The sequence below is a fragment of the Squalius cephalus genome (genome assembly GCF_949319135.1).
Source record: "Squalius cephalus genome assembly, chromosome: 9".
Lineage (NCBI taxonomy): Eukaryota > Metazoa > Chordata > Actinopteri > Cypriniformes > Leuciscidae > Squalius > Squalius cephalus.
In genome coordinates this window covers 41,649,650-41,670,590 of record NC_137130.1, presented here as the reverse complement: position 1 = coordinate 41,670,590, position 20,941 = coordinate 41,649,650, and the positions used below count along the sequence as shown (strand labels likewise).

At 39.7% G+C, this 20,941-nt stretch overlaps 1 protein-coding gene across 1 annotated transcript in view; it reads left to right on the top strand.

Moving 5' to 3' along the window:
* Positions 1 to 10,656: 10,656 nt before the first annotated feature.
* The window catches only part of LOC307164962 (uncharacterized protein), a 31,869-nt gene continuing 21,584 nt past the window's right edge, over positions 10,657 to 20,941 (top strand). The window contains exons 1-2 of the mRNA XM_079882203.1: positions 10,657 to 10,715; positions 19,536 to 19,668. Of these exons, the coding sequence (XP_079738329.1) occupies positions 19,584 to 19,668 (85 nt within the window). The 5' untranslated portion in view covers positions 10,657 to 10,715; positions 19,536 to 19,583. The remainder of the gene's footprint in view (positions 10,716 to 19,535; positions 19,669 to 20,941) is intronic.

Here is a 20,941-nt window from a genome sequence, read left to right as displayed (position 1 = left end):
TCGATCAATCTACAAATTAAACTCTCATTTTCTTGTCCCTAATAGTGAACATAATGCAGGGGAAACTGTAAAATGAACTGCAGCAGTGCTAAACTTGCATCATAAAACTACAACACTCGAACTATAAATGTGTGAATTAAACTCACTGAGACTGTCGACAGTTTCTTTTCCATGCATCATTTTATTATATCCATGTTTGTGGTAGTTACTCTCAAATCATATAAAACCGTGAAATCGCCCTCGAACTCTTCTGTCTTGCCTGCACTCGAGACGGTGACGGGAGCTGAGCTCCACTGAAAGGCTTCTTTCCTATTGGTTGTCGCTCATGAAAATCGCTTCTCATTTGCATAAAGTTGAAATATAGCCTATAGGCTTGTTTACCTATCAGAATGTCTATAGTTAGTTTTGGGGTGTGTCCGTGTCCCTCTATGATTGAGTGACATTAAGTGGAAAATGTCGGGAGGACGTTTGAGAGTTGCGTGAAAAAGATCTACTAAAGAGCATCCCAAAGCTCACCGGATTTTTTAAACCAGCTGCTACTGAAGATGGACCCAGCACCGGAGGAAGATCGCTATTCCACACACTGGAGGGAGCGGAGGAGGCGCAGGTGGATGTAGCTGGAGAGGAGCAGGGGACTGCCCGCAGCAATGGAGGGGAGGAGGAGGGGGGAGCACACAAGCCCCAGAGAGAGGACCAGGCCGCAAACCAGTTAGGGGGAGACGAGTCAGATGACCCATATTATAACAGTGACCCGGGCCGCTGAGGAAACAATATTGACAGAAAAGTGCGGGCTTATTGGGCGGAAATGGGACCAGAGTCCTGTCAAAATAAAGATGCTGACGTGTCGGCATCGGAACGCCAATATAAACAGCAGAGAAGATTTTTGCCCAGAGAATAGTGTTATTCACTATCAGCAGGTAGTGTGTTTTGTTTTGCATGCAAAATATTTGGCGAGAACAAGGAAAAGTCAGCATTTGTGTGTGGGGGTTATTTTGACTGGAAACATGCTAATGATCGTATAGCAGAACATGCTGTGACATTCACAGAAAAGCCATGATCGACTTACAATCAAGCAGCAGACAGTGGGACAGTGGACTCAGAACTCAAAAAACAGTTCAATGAGGAGTGTGAATACTGGACACAGGTTCTACAGAGAGTTGTTGCTGTTGTGAAGATTTTGGCTGAACGGGGACTTGCTTTCAGGGGTGACAACCACAGGTTTGGAGACACTGATAACGGCAGGTGCATGGAGCTGATCAGCCAGTTTGATCCTTAATACGGAAATGCTGGCAGAGGAACCCCATCCTACCTCTCCCTGAATGTGTGTGATGGGACAGAAAGTGCTTGAGGAAGTAATCAGCAGAGTCAAACTCGCAAAGTATTTTGCTATCAGTGTGGACTCCACGCCAGATATCACACATGTGGACCAGCTGACTTCATCCTGCGGTACGTATCACTAGAGGGCTGTATAGAGGAGCGCTTTGTAAAGTTCCTCCCTATTGAAAGCCACACGGGAGAAGCACTGTTCAACTCAGTTATTAGTGTTTTAGAGGAGATGGGCATTGACATTAATAACTGTAGAGGACAATGTTATGACAATGCTTATAATATGTCAGGAGCCTACAAAGGCGTGCAGGCCCGCATCAAGCAGATCAGCTCATTGGCACAGTGGGTACCCTAAACCTGGTGGGGGTCAACAGTGTGAACTGCTGTGAGGAGACTGAACAGTTTTTCAGTTTTGTACAACCAAACACAGACATAGCTCTACGGCTATTCCTGACTATGCCAGTGACCAATGCGAGCGGAGAAAGGTCCTTCTCCAAACTGGGCTTGGTGAAAAATAGACTGCGATCGAGCATGCAGCAAGACCGAGTCAGTCATCTCACACTGATGTCTATTGAGCATGACATCCTTCAGGATTTGGATTTTAAGGACATAACTGGGGCCTTTTCTTCAAAGAAGACCAGACGAAAGCTCTTCTAAAAGGGTAAGAAAGTGCTGTATTTATAGCTTGTGCTGTGCAGGCTTTAAATTGTTGTGGTTGTGCATTGTTTTAAGAGAAATGCACATTTATACTGCAAACCTTCTATAAACATTGCTCAGTTTCATCTTTTTGGTACCTGGCATTAGGTCGTGTTGCTGTCCATGGTGCTGAATGGAGTGTGTGTGTGTGTGTGTGTGTGTGTGTGTGTGTGTGTGTCTGTGCAGGTGCATGTGATTGGCCAGAGAAGAGGCTCCTGCTTTGATCTGTTGCTGTTCTTTGCTTATGCTGTTATCAGTTATTATCAATGTTTGTGCAGACAGGTGATGGTTGGTGATGTTTTTCATAATATTGTTTGAAATCATACTTTCACACATTTTGGTTTTATTATCACCATAAGTTGCTGTGTGTGGTTGTTAAATAAAGTGTCTTGTGTTTATGCTCAAGTGGGCTCAGTGATATGTTAATAACAATATTATGGTGTTTTCTGTCTCTAAGAGGGAAAACTCACTGTTGTTGGTCTCGAAAGAAACTAATGCATTTTGTGATGTAGATTACCTAGATATTACACTTTTTTAAAACGAGACTCTATAAATCGAGGGGATGGGGGGCCTACAAAACCTCTCATCCCCGGGGCCTGACATTAGGTTAAAGCGGCTCTGTGTCTGAGGCAGCCCTGACTAACTGTCTCACAGTTGAATCATCTATATCTGTGTATTGGTTCAGATTTTCTTTGACTGAATTATGCAGCAGGGGCTGGGACAGTTCACATATCTGTACAAGCTGTCGTATGACCTCTTGTACAGAACTTTCTGGAATGAGAAGGACAGTTTGCATCTTTACAGAAAGAGCTGCAAGGTTGTGTTCCTACTGCTTCCCTACATTATGAACCTCTTCATTGCTGGAATTCTCACTGTCATCTAAATCAGAGGGGTCATTTGTACCCCTTTTCCACCAAGGCAGTGCTGGTGTCGGTTCAGAGCCGGTGCCTACTCGCGAACCAGTTCTTTGTGTTTCGACAGCCAAAGAACCGGTTCTCGGCCAGGAAAATTGGTTCCAAAGCGGCACCAACTCTTTGCTGGACTAGAACCGTTCTTTTACCACGTCATGCTTACGTCGGGGGCGGGGTTATTGTCGAACTTCTTCTCGAACGTAACCTCTGTCTATAGTAATCCAGACGAGCAGCACAAATGTGTTCTAAACGTCTTCTTCTGACCCCAATATAGGATCGCAAAGCCAGGAGAAAAATTTGAAGAAAGACGATGTAGACCAACATTGTAATTGTTATGCTTGAAGTTGGGAAAGCTAAGACATATGGCAACGTACACAGTTACGTAACAACGTCGTTCGCTGGGCTCTCTATAGTCAGTGGAAAAACAAACAGGTTCTGAGAAGGTTCGCAAGTTGAACCAACTTTGAACCAGCACCAGTTCCGAACCACTTCTTTTTTGGTGGAAAAGGGGTATTGGATTCCTATGTTCTTCTTGGTTCATTTCATCAGTTACACTACCAGAGACTAATTCTGGCTTGAATATCCTCCAATTGTCTGTTCTGTGCTTTTTACTTCTATGTGAATTAGGGGTGTCCATGGTTAACCGATTAACCGATTAACCGTTAAAAATTGCGTAACCGAGTGAAACATTTTGCTCGGTTAAGTGGCGTCAATGGCATACATTGAATTTAGTTGTAATACATTTTTGCACCACCAGAGACCGCTAGACCAGTTTTCTAATATGAAGCGGGCAAAGAAAGCGCGCGTCCGAGAGTGAAGGCTGTGCGCGAGCCAGAAACAAATATAGTCAGTCAGTATCCGCGCCACTGATCGCAGCACAATAATATCTGTCTGCTGAGCCGCAGAGCCACAGCTTTACACCAGCAGTTTTACCCCGCGCATGCGCAGTTTCATCACAACAGTTTTACCCGCAGAGTCCGTTTACCGTTACATTAACCCATACAATTTGTATTATGCATTTCCTAAACATGTACTTGCTAATCAAACACTTTATATGAACAAACTACTAATCTATAAAACACAATCGGTCTTCCGACCTTTTACTATTGTGTTGATATGCGTGAGGGAGAGAGAGCAATTACAGCGCTCGTGTTGTTTGAAGGTGGTGAGAGTGCGCGCGCGCGCGGCCGGGGCTCTCTCACTGTTTGTTCTTATGCGCCCTGTCCACTGATCTAAATAATTAGTTGTTACGACGACTTATTTGTTCCCTCGTTTTAATAAATCGTGGACACGTTGAACTAATTCCCTCCCTCATTTTGATTTAACGAATTACAACGTGGCCAAAAACAGTTTGATACTATTAATTAGTGAATGCTAAAAAGACCTATTTTTTGTGAATTGGTGAATATTCAGGTGAATTATTTCGTGGCCACGAATTAATAATAATTATTAAACTGTTTTTCTTACCTGTGAAGATATAGCTCTTCAGTGAAGGCCGACTATTCTCGTACAGCTTTTTATTCCTTTTTTTTTTTTTTTTTTTTTTTTTGTGAATTGGTGAATATTCAGGTGAATTGTTTCGTGGCCACGAATTAATAATACCTCAGCACGTTTTACAAGACCCTTCTCGATCGCAGCGGCAACGAGCACTTTGATCACTTGATTTAAAAAACAAACATTTCAGCGCTAGATCGCCAAAAAAAAACAATAAAAAAAAAAACGAACGAAATGAATGCTCTGCTAGTTAACTGGAGATGTTTTGTTTATTTGTATTGGTATTCGTGCCACAAGATGTTTCAAAAGTGGTGGGGACAATATCGACCTTATAAATAGTGGTGGGGACATGTCCCACCCGCAAATTTCGCCTATCTCGGGGTTGCGGCGCGCACACTATGGTTAACCGAGTATTAACCGCTAAGGGCCTCGGTTAACGGTTAATGAAAAACTTGAAAACGTGCAGCCCTAATGTGAATTAAATGTGGAGCACACATCAGAATGAAAGTTACATCCTATAAATGGACACTGGACTCTGTGATTAACTTTTAAATGTGTACTGCGAAGGTGAGTGAAAAAATCCACTTCTGTGCAGGGCCCAGAAAAATCACATCATTCACAGTGAAAAGTTACTTGGCCAGTTTCACACAGTTGAGCATTGTGGTCTTTCGAGTGAATCTTAGACAAGTGTACCTTAAGTGCGTTAAAGGAGAACTCCGGTCAATTTTTAACATTGAGCTCATTTTTTGTAAATTTGGAGTGCTGTCAGTACAGAGAACAACGACAGAAATCGGTGTTGCCTACACCGTGTTATCCTCTTTTTAAAATTTGCACCCTGTTGACTTCAATGGGGCAAGTACTAAACCTGATTTTAGCCTCTTAACATCCTTGAAGTGTCATTACAAGTGCACAGGTCATGTGAGTGATTCCTTCAGAGTGAACACGGTGAATCTGACTGCAGTAGATGTGAAAGATATTAATAAAAGTGATGTTAATTCAGCCAGCGCTCATACATGTATTTACATCCTGTTTTCGGCCGAAGTCCACTGTAGTCGATAAAAGAATTTCACTCATGTAAAACCTTAAAGGTCCCGTATTATGTCCCTTTTCACAAGATGTAAAATAAGTCTCTGATGTCCCCAGAGTGTGTGTGTGAAGTTTCAGCTCAAAATACCCAACAGATCATTTTTTACAGCATGTTTAAATTGTCATTTTTTGGGGCTCAGAAAAACGCGCTGTTTTAGTGTGTGCCCTTTAAATGCAAATGAGCTGCTGCTGGATGACACAGGGGGCGGAGCTTCACGAGCTCGCGCTCAGTCTCTCAGGACAATTTCATCTCACGGAATGATGATAATATCAGAAACTCTCAGTAACGGCGTTCATTTCGAGTCGGACAATAATGCCTACAGAGTCAGAGTGCTGTATAGAGATGAAACAGGTATAGTTTAGTAGTTTAATTACGGTTATTATAACGTATTTGTCATCTGCTTGTATGTATCCATTATTTATTAATAGCCTACAAGTCTGCTGTCTGAATGATGATCAAACATATACTGATGAGTTTAATAAAGTTTATTGTACATCACACAAAAGATGAAGCGTCAGTTTTACTTCAGAAAATCACCGTAAGAGCTGAGTAAACACAGTAAGTTATAAGAAGTGCGCAAGTACATAAACGAATTTCGGTAGAGTTGAGGGAGCATTCCTGTGGGCGGAGGTTAGTCAAAAAACTGTTCTAGTGACATCATTAAAGAAGGAAGTAGAGGGATGTAGTCCAAACGAGCCGTTCACTGTAGTCGACTTCTGTTAAATAAAATATCTCGCTTGGCATTGAACTTTGAGCTTTATAATTTTACAGATATTATTTATGCTCTAACAGCAACATTACACACTAACTAAAGTTTGAAACATGGGATCACGAAGAACGGGACCTTTAATAAGCTATTTTTTTAAACTGTTACCTTAATACACAAAAGTATTGTCGTTAGCGACAAGCACGTGTAGGCCTAACGTTACATACACTCACATGCTGATATGAACCGACAGGAGAAAAAGAAAGTATGCCAACGAAACGAAAACGTTGTAGCTAAAATGTAAACCCACACAAACATTCTGGCTAACATTATAAACTGTTGCAGAAACAGCTCATTTAAATGTTAACGTTATAACGAATCTGTGAACTGACAGAAAAAAAACACTAATGTCGAACATTAACCTTTTAGCGTTCAACAAACATCGGTCCAGTTTTTCATTTTCGGTCCAGTAATCATTTTTGTCAGAAAGATATCTACAGATAAGACCTTTTATACACTCACCTTTTCACGTTGCTTTCAAAAATCCACTTTTCGCGTGCCGTGCAGCATCAGTCAGGACGAGTGGAGTCTTCAGTTCAGACAGCGCTCTGCTCACTGTCACCTGTTTCAATAGCCCCCCCCCCCTCCCTTACAGAAGCTTAACATACCCAGTTATCTCAGCTTAACATGATCATTGCACTCAATATTTCGTCTGATTAGTGCAATCAACTCATTTGATTTAGTAATGACAACGTTTTTTAAAAAACAACAAAGAATAAGTAATGATCACTTAAAATGTTTCATCAACACAAAATCCGGGTTTAGAGTGTAAGGGTAAAAATTTAATTGACATTCATTCAACAAATAAAAAACAGATATAATACGGATGCACAAATGATAAAGCTTGGGTTGCTGAATATTCAAACCCTTACTCCAAAAGCACTCATTGTTAATGATATTATTACAGACTATAACCTAGATGTGCTGTGTTTGACAGAAACCTGGCTAAAACCAAACGATTACATTACTTTAAATGAGTCCACCCCGCAAGATTACTGTTATAAACATGAGCCTCGTCTTAAACGCAAAGGGGGAGGATTGCTGTAATTTATAGTAATATCTTCAGAATTACTGAGAAGTCTAGTTTTAAATATAATTATTTTGATGTGTTGGTGCTTAATATAGCAATATATAGTGTAAACGATAAATCACGTTTAACATTTGTGCTGGCTACTGTATACAGGCCACCAGGGCACCATACAGACTTTATCAAAGAATTTACGGACGTTCTATCAGAATTAATATTGGCTACAGATAAAGTACTAATTGTTGGTGATTTTAATATATATGTGGATAAAGAAAAAGATGCATTGGGATTCTGATTCTGAATCCTGATGTACTCGTTACATCATAAGAAGAATGGCGTCTACGCTAATATTAGTCTCTCTGTTTATCCCGAGGTTTACCGCAGTCCGCCGGATCCAGGCCGTATCTAGATCTGATGAAGGACCTGCGCCTGGACGCGACGACAGCACAGTCCTGAAATGTCAACTAGTCTGTCCCCTGTGAAGGCCTCCCTTCCCTCCCTTCACCTCTCTACAGATAAAGCATTGTCGGGATAATTACGGTTCACATGGCTACGGGGAAGCGATAAAAATTCTGTATTATAATTTTTAAGGCCAGAGATGTAGTTTGTTGAGGGTTGGTTTGTAAAGAAGGATACACGCCTGAGCACATATATTCAAACACACATCCCTATGGACTGAACTCATAATACGCATGTGCACGCTGTCAGCGTTCTCACAGGTTCACGTTTTAAAGTTTACGCAAAAAGAACTTTAGGGTTTTCTGTTAGAACGGTGTCGTGTTAGCGGCCCCTAAGTTAATAACTAATAAGTGTTGTGACGGAAGTTTTTTTGTATGTCCTAATTCGGGGAACAGACACAGTCTCTATATGATGATAGCTAGGTGAAAGAGGCTCTATGTGATGGGATTTATCTGACCTTGGTGACGTGAGATGGCTAGCAGACGGTCGGTTAAGCCAGTCTGTCTGCTTCCTGACCTGAGCCCCAGATTGTCATGTTTGAGCTCTAAGACTATGAGCCATATTACTAGAGAGAAGAGCAGCACCATCCCAGGAGGGATGAATACCATCTCTTTTCAACAGGTCAGGTCTGCCCCAAAAACCTTTCCAATTGTCTATGAATTCTATATTATTTTTGCGGACACCACTTAGACAGCCAGCCATTGAGAGAGGACAATCTACTAAGTATCTCATCACTCCTGCGAACAGGAAGGGGGCCAGAGCAAATTCTGGTCTTTGACATCATCCAAATGTAGCCTGAGTACACTATCATACTGGCTAAACATTTTAACAAGTTCAAGGAAGCAGTTTCCTCAACCTCATCCTCGTCTATTACTTCCTCTAACTCAACATTATTCATCAGCTTTGTCAGGTGTTGCCTCTAAAGCCTCCTCCTGTCTTTCAGTTGTTGCTTGAGAGATCTCTACTCCTCTCTCATGTGTAAAACTTTCAACATCTGAGTTATGATTTGCCTCTGGTACATGGTTTTAACCATGCATTTAGCGATTTGCTGCTCTTTCCTGTTTCCTGTTTCCTTCTATAAATGTTAAATGCTTGAATCAATATGATTATTTTGCTTGAAAGTGTATCTGTTATCGTTACGTTCTGCTAGACGCATGACTCATCACAGTTTCACTACCGCACTAGCGTTCAGTGTGATTCAAACTCATTGCTTATTAAAACTAATGTAGATGTCACTGTATAGTATTCTGTTTGCACATATCTTTATTTGTGCATCTTTACGACACTGTTTTGATCAGCGCAGTCTTATAGTAATTGCGTCATTAGTTTGCCTCACAGTGTCACTCAATGTATTTTGATGAGAAATGTGATTTATATATGTAAATATGTGTATAATTTAATTAACTGATGTTATACAGTGTTGCAACCTTTTGTATTTTCTCATTTCTTTGTAAACCATTTATTTTATTTAATTTTTGTAAATCTGGAGTGTAGGAGCCATTTTAATGCAATTATATATTTGTCCATTGGGGGCGCTCTGACATTGGCATATTAGGAGCACATGGGTAATTAGACAACAGGTGTATTGGTAGTGGGGAAGCACACAGTTTTTTGACCGTGTTAAGCCATGTACTACGGGGAATATCATGCTGACCGTGCTTATAAGATTGTGTTGGATTGAGTTTAATGGTGCTTAACCATGCTTCACTGATAGAGAGTGATGTTCAAGGACATATGGAATATGGACAATGCAAGGTATGGACTTAGAACAACAAAGAATGAGACACAACAAGAAGCTAATTGGAAGCAACGTTAATTAATTAGAGCACAATAAATAAAAGACATTGGTTGCATCTTACATCTGTGTTCATGGAGTTTATATGCGTTAATTACTTGCTCACCAGTACAACAGCAGCTTAATGGAAAGCTTACATGGAGTATTGCACCTCTTTTTGATGGAAGAGCATGAGTAAAATAAAGTAGGTTGAATCCAAGCAGCTCTAAAAGATTTTTTAGAAGTGATCTGGCATCCATGATTGATAACCCTTTATTTATTTCATTATTGTAGACTTTATTATTAAAAGTAGCAAACTTTTTTCTGAAATATCCACAACATCTAAGAGCGCACAATTTATCTGTCGTGAAAGTTGCGATCGTTACTATAGCAACAGTGCAATCCTGGAGCATTAGATTCAGAATCAAACAATCTTTGTAAAAAAACCCACTTTTGTTATGTCAAGATCACGAGAAGAAAACTTTATTATGTTATGATCACGAGAAAACATTTATGTCAAGATAGCGAGAAAATTAAGTCGTGATAAAGAGAAAACAGGAAAGAAAAAAATTATCTATGGCCTTTTGGGGCTTCCATAATATACTTCCAGTATAAACAATTTGTTAATGTTCCTGGTTGTTACATCTCTAATCCCCAAACTTTACATATTGTTCCCTTATTCCTACACATACGTTGTTTATAGGTACATTATAATTACTGAAATGTACACTGTAAATTTGTTTTATTTATTGAGTACTTTGTGGGCTGTAATCTAAAGCGTTACTATTTTGTTTCATAAAAATCCCTATAGTGATTAAACAAGTTGTTTAAAAACTAAGGTTGGTTTTCTAAATGTTATGATGTTCAAAGGGATACCAGGAATTTGGGAAACACTGCTCTACATCAGTTAGTGTGGACTGATGACCTTACCAAAAAAAGAATGAACTTAAATTAAAACGATCAGTCATCAGTCTGTCTCTGTTTTATATTGTTAGCATCATTGGACAGCAAGTATTTAAACATGAATTTCACGTCGTGTACATGTTTTTATATATAGTCTAAATTTATATGCACTTTAGTGATTTTAGCCTGTGACCAGGACTTTTATTTTGGTGTGGTGCTGTGACGTCATAAGGCTGCGCCGCGCTACTCTGTTGTGAATCTGCTGAAGAAAGGTTTGTATTTTTAAACCTTTAAAGTTTTCAAATAGATATAATGCGTTCAGATAGTTTTATTGGTTTCAGGAGCGTGTGAATTGATTATTTAATGTGATAATATAGTGCGTCATCTAGCTTTAAAGGCGTTATAATCATTTTTTTAACAGTTTTTTAGTGGTAAACCTATTTTTTACAGTCTATGTGGTAAACACACACGAGTAAAAAGGTGCGTCTCATTGCGCGCTCTTTATCGTGAATCAGTTTAAACACGAATTCGGTCTATGGTAAAAGTTGTGATGGAGAAACTGAGTCAATTGAACCAAATAATGTCAAAATGTGTTCGCAGCTCTTGAAAAGAGTTCATGATCCTGCAATACCAGAGGCTGCAGTTTCAGGACCGCATTTCTAAGACACTATTTTAGTTTTTTAGCGCAATTTTCCACCGGACAAATTGCGATTGTTAACTCATGATTTCTGTTCTGTCTGTGCGCACCAATCTTGCACTTCTATCTACTCCTCAACCAGACCACCTAGAGACTTCGGGTTTTCGGCATTATGTTAAGGAAGGTCTAATCTCGGGAACGCACAAAAAAATCCAGGAAAAGATTTACTATCTCTTAGTGTTGTGATCCCATGTGGTGAGAAAATTGCGCTAAAACACTCACTGAGTTTTTATTACTTGTTTACTAGCAGCAGTATTATAGCACTTACTGTTCAATTCTAAGTGTTATTCTTTTTCAGTAGCAATTTACTTACAATTTAATTATTTTTTATTTAATTGATATTTTCTCCTAACCCTAAACATAACCGTTGGTAACCCTCTTGATATATTCAACCTAATTTGTTTCAATATATGAGCCCATATTCAGTTTTGATGGAAAGAAAGGCCTTATTTAACACAATTAATAGGGCTGGGCGATATGACGATATTATCGTATATTGACGATGTATTGCAATTATTGAAATGTCTATTATAACAATCAGTTACCGGACGATCATAAACAACATTGGGGGGAAAAATATGCTATCACATGAATAAACTATTTTCTATAGGCTAGTAGTATGAGTCATTCTACGAAACGGGTGCCATTTCCACTTTGCAATTTTCCAAATTTTCATTAAGAACAAACTTATTTTTGAAAAACTTACAACTTTAAAGATATTTTAATCCTCCAAAAAAATATATTTTCCCACCTCAGGCACAAAATCCCAAATAATATTATCCTTTTTATTCAGGTATGGGAGTATTTCTTGTACCACCCCGTCACGGACAATATGTATGCCATTAGAGTAGTAAAACAGGAAATATTTTTTTTAAATCTTATGTTTTCCTAATAGTAAATTGTCCCTTTTTTGTATACCATCAATAGAAAGTCTGTAATTTTTTTTTTTTTTTATTCTTAGTTTTTTAATCTTGAAATATGAATTTGACATTTCAATGGCCTCATTGTTTGTACTGAAAAAACGAATACACTTAAAAAAATACAAATAAAGTTACATTTATTTGATTAGTTCACACAACAAGAACATCATTCAACATTAATTTATTTAAAATTTCAATTCTTTTACATAAATTTTTAACAAAAAGACCCCCGTGACGGGGTGGTAACTGATGTCACAAATTGGTTGACTGTGACAGGGTGGTATGGATCTATATGAAATGCTTGTTTTAAACTTTATACAACTGGGGGGGGGAGGGGGAACATTACAGTTTGAGAGTTAATGGAAAACATTGGTAATGCTCTGAAAAACAAAAAAAAAAGAGCATCATATCAGTGACAGGGAGAGTCGCATCCACACATCCCTCTGTATTTCCATGTGGCGGGATGTCACATGCTGTGGTGCTTGAATGATTTCCAGCACATCATCGAAGAGATACCACAGGAAGTCATCTCTTGGAGGCCAGAAGAACCTATTGGCACCAACACGGTGCATACACTTTACAAGGGCATGTGTTTCATCTGTTTCCATGATGATCCCAGGATAAAGGTCGCTGTCATATTTAAGCACGCACCACTTCCCAATAAGATCTCCACTTTCCCAAGCAATTGCTTCTGTTGGCACATTTTGGGCTGTTTTGTTAAAAGTGAAATGCTGTGTGGTGAAGCACTGACATCTTAGCTGCTTTTGCGTGGAGCACATGCAACTAATTTCCCGGTAAAGGATTTCTCCTGGAGTGAATGTGACCACTTGGTGTGTTTTCATTGTGGATGGCACTGGTGGAATCTGGCCTGGCATCTTTTCCATTGCCTGCTCCACTGCTTCAGATGCTACATAAAACAACTTAACAGTTGTAGATGTTTCAGTGAGGGCCTTATATAGCTCATGGGCATCGGGTATGTCGTGGCCGTTGGTCACCATCTTGTCTGCTGTTCTTTTCAAGGTTCCCCCAACACCGTCAGGGGCCCCCTTGCCATGGCTTGCCTCAAAAAAGTTCCATGTTCCACCTTTCAGGCCTCGTCTTGCAAGCTCTGTGCTGAAAAGGAAGAAATTCCCTTTCTGTCTGTATTGGGTACAAGGTCCATCACTCAGAAAGTGTAGAACAGATACATCTGGGTATGTGGCTTGTAGATAATTCAGCACCGGATTCATGTGTGCCCATATAGCTGGGGGGCTTTTGTGTTTGGAGGGTGACACTGTGCTAAAACAGATGGGCTCTTTTTCACCACCTATGTAGAGAACACCAGTGTGCAGAGTAGCTTGTTGGTGTGAGGAGCCAAAGTGGACAGCTTGGATCTCTGAGCTGTATTTGTATGTGTAGTTTTCAGAGAAGTCAATGTGGATCACTGCCTCCTCTTTTGACAGGTTCTTCTTCAACTCTCTGCACAATTTTGAATTTATGGAGAAGAGTGTGGAAAAACTCCACAAGATTGTCTTGTGTGTCCTCCATTGTTTTCTTCACTGTAATCTTGACAGTGGTTGGACCCTCCCTCGCATCTTCCCTTGCTTTCTCTGCTGTGGCCCATTGAGTGAATGCAACCTTTGCTGAGCCATCATATCTGGAGAGCTGAACAGTCTTGTCTTTGCATTCCTCGCACTCATCATACATGCACATTTTCCTGGAGGTGTCACAGGTTATCATTTTAGTCAAACTCTCGAGATCTGAAGTATCTATGAGCCTCAAATTATGCAACTTCTCAATGACAAATCTGAGATTTTCATGGATCTTGCACAGACACGTGTTCCGGTCAGAGAGAGTGGGATGTACAACCCAAAATGGGCGAAGCTTACAGAAAAGGGAGTATGATATGTTGTGTGTGTTTTCAGTAAGAAATTTTTTGTGAAGATTTTTCATTGTGTCAGCCAGAAACCTTTTCTGCTTCTTCACCTTGTTCTTGGTAATTGTTTTTGTCCAGTCGTTATCCGACTGTTGTCATCTCGAGTGAAGAAGGTTTTGACTTTGGACTTGAAAGCAGCAGTGAACCTGTTTGTGGGATTTCTGTTGGTGGAACAGAGGTCTTCACTCTGAACACTGCGACGCTTCTTTGAAAATCCAAGGGCATTTTCGGCAAAACCTTGTAGCCTGTACTTCTTCACAATCCTCCCCGCTGTTACCTTTGCTATTACTTGTTTTTCTTTTTCTTTTCTTGCTTTACAGTACTTATTCTTTATGTCTTCAATCAAGGCTTCATGATAGAGTAGTGTTTTTCTGATTTTGGAGCTTACTCTTCCCGTCTTAGTTAATTCATTTATTTTTGAACGAGGGGAGTCATTCTTATTTAAGCGCTTATATCTTTTTCTGTATTTGTCAGCACGTTTTCTTTCCTTCTCTAGCGATTTCTTTAGTTTTTCAATTTCTTTGTGTAGTGTATCCCTGTTCTTCCTGGAAATTCGCTTTCCTTCTTTATGTCGCCTGAAACAAAACAAAAATCTACTGGTAACTTAGGGGTTTAAAGGAGAACTCGGCAACTCTAGCGAACTCTAGTCACTTCTTTGCTGATTTTCCCTTTTGTTGTCGCATGTTTTCCCCACGAGCTCCCCCTACAGCTGTGGGGGGGCGTATATGTCACAACACGGTCGTAAAAAACTCACTTGCGGCGGCCTCCTCCCCCTCTCTACCGCTGCTCATGTGCGTTTGTTTTGATCGGAGCAAGCCAACTGAATCGTGTGGAGCTTTGTCTACCGAGGTGGGTAATCTGGTAGTACATCATACATGCGTGTGTGTTTATGTTGAATTGCCGTAAAGCGATTCTTGTTTCGCGCTCGTTCTCGTTCTTCTTCTCGCTTCTCACGAGACTTCCAATTTCTATTTTGCCGGGACGGTAGTCCCCAAGTTGCAAGGTTGGTTTTCCGCCTGGGAACGCTGGGGGGAGCGGGGGAAGTCACCAATATCACCAGAACAGGTTGTTTAACCATCCAAATGATTTCTAGACAGTTTTATTAAGTTATAAAAGTTACCAAGTTCTCCTTTAAATCATGTACACCATATATAAAAACAATTAATCATCAGTGATATTCCTGCTTCTTATTCTCCGCATGTATCCATTTATTTATAATCCTAAGTAACTGCACACAACCCTGACCTTGAAGATCCTAACTGCTGCTTTGACTGTTGGACAGGATCTGGACTCAAAGGAAAGGTGTCCTGACTGTGCTTCCTAGCCTCTGCTTTCTCTTTTCTCTTCTTGTTCTGCTTCCTCCACTTTTTACGCAGCTGACGCTTCCCTCGCTCACTTAGATCACTAATCTTCTTTTTTCCTTGCTCTACATCCCGCCTCCATCTCTGACGTTCACTCTCTAGATATTTTTGCTTCCTCTCAGTATCAGCATCCCGACGTGCACGGCATCGCCGTTGTCTCTCTGCGGCGCTTAATGGAGCCATGATGGAGACAGATCTATCTGCAAATGTTATAAAATGTAACATCCTTCATTAAACACAGATAGTGAGTGAGTGAGTGAGTGAGTGAGTGAGATAGTGAGTGACAGTGACTACGTTTACATGCAGCCAATATCCAGGTTATGGTCGGGTTAAGGTCACTATTCGAGTTTCTGAAACATTCGGAATAACCCGTTTACATGCGTGAGCAGAGAGAGTTACTCCTGTATACATGGAATTTGTAATCAATTGGTAATATCCCGATGTAAACGGCGACGCACGGTTCGCGTCTGGACGTACGGACAACCTTAAGACGCAATATGCGTCATTTCCGATTCTTCTTCATGTATCCAAAGACAACAACAACAGCAGCAGCACGCGGATAATGAATAGTTCGGGGCAGATAGCGATCGCCTTTGTTTGCGCTTTCCTCCTCGCTCCAAAAGTGTGTTGCTGTGCTGCGTCTCGCCATGTTTACCTCTACTTCTTGTTTACTTCCGGTATACTGCACGCGGGTTTCTGTATGCGTCTCTACTCAAAAGACCAAGATTCCTTGCGAATAGAACATGCGCAGAACACAAATCAATGTTCCTTTTGATGGGGATATGCCGATATGCGTTTACATGACCAAATATTCGGGTTAGAAAAGGGGTACCCCAGGTATAATATCCGGGTTTTTAAAAACCGGGATATGAGCATATCCGGGTTTTTGCCGGTGTTTACATGGCCGTGCGCGACCGGGTTATTGCTAATATCCCGGTTTTGAACGGGTTATTGGCTGCATGTAAACATAGTCAGTGATTGAGTGAGTGAGTGAGATAGTGAGTGACAGTGATTGAGATAGTGAGTGAGTGAGATAGTGAGTGACAGTGATTGAGTGATTGAGATAGTGAGTGAGTGATTGAGATAGTGAGTGAGTGATTGAGATAGTGAGTGAGTGATTGAGATAGTGAGTGAGTGATTGAGATAGTGAGTGAGTGATTGAGATAGTGAGTGAGTGATTGAGATAGTGAGTGAGTGATTGAGATAGTGAGTGAGTGAGATAGTGAGTGACAGTGATTGAGTGATTGAGATAGTGAGTGAGTGATTGAGATAGTGAGTGAGTGATTGAGATAGTGAGTGAGTGAGATAGTGAGTGACAGTGATTGAGATAGTGAGTGAGTGAGATAGTGAGTGACAGTGATTGAGTGATTGAGATAGTGAGTGAGTGATTGAGATAGTGAGTGAGTGATTGAGATAGTGAGTGAGTGATTGAGATAGTGAGTGAGTGATTGAGATAGTGAGTGAGTGAGATAGTGAGTGACAGTGATTGAGTGATTGAGATAGTGAGTGAGTGATTGAGATAGTGAGTGAGTGATTGAGATAGTGAGTGAGTGAGATAGTGAGTGACAGTGATTGAGATAGTGAGTGAGTGAGATAGTGAGTGACAGTGATTGAGTGATTGAGATAGTGAGTGAGTGATTGAGATAGTGAGTGAGTGATTGAGATAGTGAGTGAGTGATTGAGATAGTGAGTGAGTGAGTGAGTGAGTGATTGAGATAGTGAGTGAGTGATTGAGATAGTGAGTGAGTGATTGAGATAGTGAGTGAGTGATTGAGATAGTGAGTGAGTGATTGAGATAGTGAGTGAGTGAGATAGTGAGTGACAGTGATTGAGTGATTGAGATAGTGAGTGAGTGATTGAGATAGTGAGTGAGTGATTGAGATAGTGAGTGAGTGAGATAGTGAGTGACAGTGATTGAGTGAGTGAGTGAGTGATTGAGATAGTGAGTGAGTGATTGAGATAGTGAGTGAGTGAGATAGTGAGTGACAGTGATTGAGTGAGTGAGTGAGTGAGTGAGTGAGTGAGTGATTGAGATAGTGAGTGAGTGATTGAGATAGTGAGTGAGTGATTGAGATAGTGAGTGAGTGAGATAGTGAGTGACAGTGATTGAGTGATTGAGATAGTGAGTGAGTGAGATAGTGAGTGACAGTGATTGAGTGATTGAGTGAGTGAGTGAGTGATTGAGATAGTGAGTGAGTGATTGAGATAGTGAGTGAGTGAGATAGTGAGTGACAGTGATTGAGTGATTGAGATAGTGAGTGAGTGATTGAGATAGTGCGTGAGTGAGATAGTGAGTGACAGTGATTGAGTGAGTGAGTGAGTGAGTGAGTGAGATAGTGAGTGACAGTGATTGAGTGATTGAGATAGTGAGTGAGTGAGATAGTGAGTGACAGTGATTGAGTGAATGAGTGAGTGATTGAGATAGTGAGTGAGTGAGATAGTGAGTGGCAGTGAGTGAGTGAGTGAGATAGTGAGTGACAGTGAGTGAGTGATTGAGATAGTGAGTGACAGTGAGTGAGTGAGTGAGTGAGTGACAGTGATTGAGTGACATGGTGAGTGAAAGAGATAGTGAGTAATAAATGAGTAATAAGTGTGTAATAAGTGTGTGTGTGAGTGAATGAACAAAACAGTTATTACACACTTATAAAACAGGGTTAAGTTAACAGAAAAAAATTATTAGCCTCTATTAGAATCCTTGATTTCACTTATCCTTACCTTCAAATGGGAAGCAGAACCACCCTGTCACATCCCTTACCACCACGTCACAATAAAATATGTGACGGGGTGGTAAATTTCAGCCCAAAATGGCCGCCGATCTCCCATGCGGTCAAGTTCCTCACCTAGCATACATTCATTCTATCTTAAATATATATATATATATTTGCATTAATAATGTAAAATAAAAAATAAAAATCAGTTTTCCCTCTCTATTTTGCGTGACGGGGTGGTTGATCTGAGCTTTACGGAGCCTGCCTAACATGAAAAATCAACAAATAAAGAATGTAGAGGAATGTCAGTTACTTGCCTGCTTTTGTTCTTGGTGGCTAAAAGGCTCCAATGATGTCACTTCTGCTTTGTGATGTCATTTAAAGCAACAGTACTTAATTTATAAATAAAACAATTAGTGTGACGGGGTGGTAAGTCAAACTGAGGGACGCACATAAATAACAAAATAATTACAAAAAATAAGGTTTATTTTGAATAAAATAAATCTTTTGTGAAAAGGGACACACATATATTCAATGAAAATAATAAAAGTTTAAAAAAAATACATAACTTATTTGATGATATTTAAGATGCAAATGTCATGTTGGTCAACACGGACATGTGAAATTGGCTATGAGCTAATGAAAAATTATTAAAATAGTATGTTGTTCTTTAAAAAATATATATTTATCATATATCATGTTAACAAGAACACTTGAATGAATAACTTTAACATTTGTAAACACATTTTGGGACAAGTTTGTGCCTTATGCATCTCATCAAACGTTGCGGACACAAATGGCACCCGTTTCGTAGAATGACTCGTATAGGGTAGGGTTAGGAATAGAATAGGGTTTTTACCCTAATGTGTTTACAGTGTCTGTCTGTCTTTTGGCAGTGTCATCTCTGGGTAGAAGATTTCATTGGATATCACAATATTATTTTTACGGCAATTATGGATAAATTGTTTTTTTACATATCACCCAGCCCTAGTAGGCCTAGGCTAAGTAAGCTATTTTCTGTCTATGAGTGAGATTTGTGTTTCATTACATGCTGCATCTTGTGTGCGACTGACTTAAATTGCAGTAAAAGGTAAAACTGTTTGCATTACAATGTGTTTGATTGTTAATAATTTAAATATGAAAACATACCAGTTTACAACATAACCAAGCTTCTGCACAACTGAATAACGACACTGAAAGCCTTGCACATTCATTTCACATTCATTTCACATTTATTAAAAATAAAGCTCAAAGAATACTTTGGTTTTACGTGTACGCGAGGGTTCAGTGCGTGACACACATTTGGTCAACACCAGAATAGTACGTACTGTACGATTTTTTTGAGACATTTTTTTCGCTCTTAACTTTTGGAGAAAAATAACTGGACAAAGATGAATATTTCTAGAGCGCATGTGTTCACGCACGCTATCAAATGGAGTTTGTTTCTCTTAATTATTCTCATTTTAAACATGACAAATTGTCCAAACGCAGGAAAACTCCTGGAGAAGCATCTGAGATCCACGTGACACTATTATAAAGATGGCGTTTATTAAACAGGAGAGTGAAGACATAAAGATTGAAGAAGTGTTCAGCGTGAAACATGAAGATATCGAGGAACAAACAGGTTAGTTTCATACAATCCTTATAAAAATGTCAGCCTCTTCAGAAATTATATTGATAAGTATATATATATGATATATTTCTGAAGAATGTCATATGACTGTCCTAATTACAGAGTACAGCCTCATATGGACTGAGATGTTTGTAGATGATCAGACAAATACTAATGGTGCGTTCAAGTCATCTCGTAAAGATTGTATGTACGAGTTGAACGCACATGAACGCCGCCACAATGTCGTAAATACGAGTGGGGAGCTCGGGATTTTCTTTAAAGGAGAACTCCGGTCAATTTTATCATTGAGCTCATTTTTTTGTAAATTTGGAGTGCTGTCAATACAGAGAACAACGACAAAAATCGGTGTTGCCTACACCGTGTTATCCTCTTTTTAAAATCACTTTTATTCATTTCTTTCACATCTACTGCAGTCAGATTCACTGCGTTCACTCTGAAGGAATAACTCACATGACCTGTGCACTTGTAATGACACATCAAGGATGTTAAGAGGCTAAAAGCAGGTTTAAAACTTGCCCCATTGAAGTCAACAGGGTGCAAATTTTAAAAAGAGGATAACACGGTGTAGGCAACACTGATTTTTGTCTTTGTTCTCTGTACTGACAGCACTCCAAATGTACAAAAAAATGAGCTCAATGTTAAAATTGACCGGAGTTCTCCTTTAAGCCCCGATCTTTACGAGTTGTGGTCGTGTCAGTGAGAAACATGGCGGAATACCACAATACTTAAATGTATTTAGCTGTGATGTTGTCAGGCTTTTCTTACAGCTCTGTAAGCTAATTGCCTGCACAGAATATGATGCCATTATAATATAACAATGTAATATGTAACAGTAAAGTTTGCAGTGGCTTCGTAAATGAATTAAAAACATAAAAAAACTAAGCACACCTGATGCACATTTCTTTGTTCTTCATTTTCTAGAACTAGTGTTAAGAACCTTGCTTTATTTTTGTGTAATTAATTAAGAGAAAGTACACCGCCATCTTACTCCAACGAAAGTGACTTGAACACAAATGTCGTCGTAAACACGGCTTCCGACCTCGTACGTACGAACTTTCCAGGAGGATTTGAACACAATTCTGCTTCAAGAGCATCTGAAAAAGATAATCTTTTTAAAAAGAAATGCAATAAATGCTGTTTTATTGATTTATTTTTGCTAACAATATTCAGAACCTCATGAAATTCAGTGGGTCAAAAACTTTGTATTCAGTCAAAATTACAAGCAGTAATAAACATTCATTGAGTCAAAGCAATAAATAAGTCA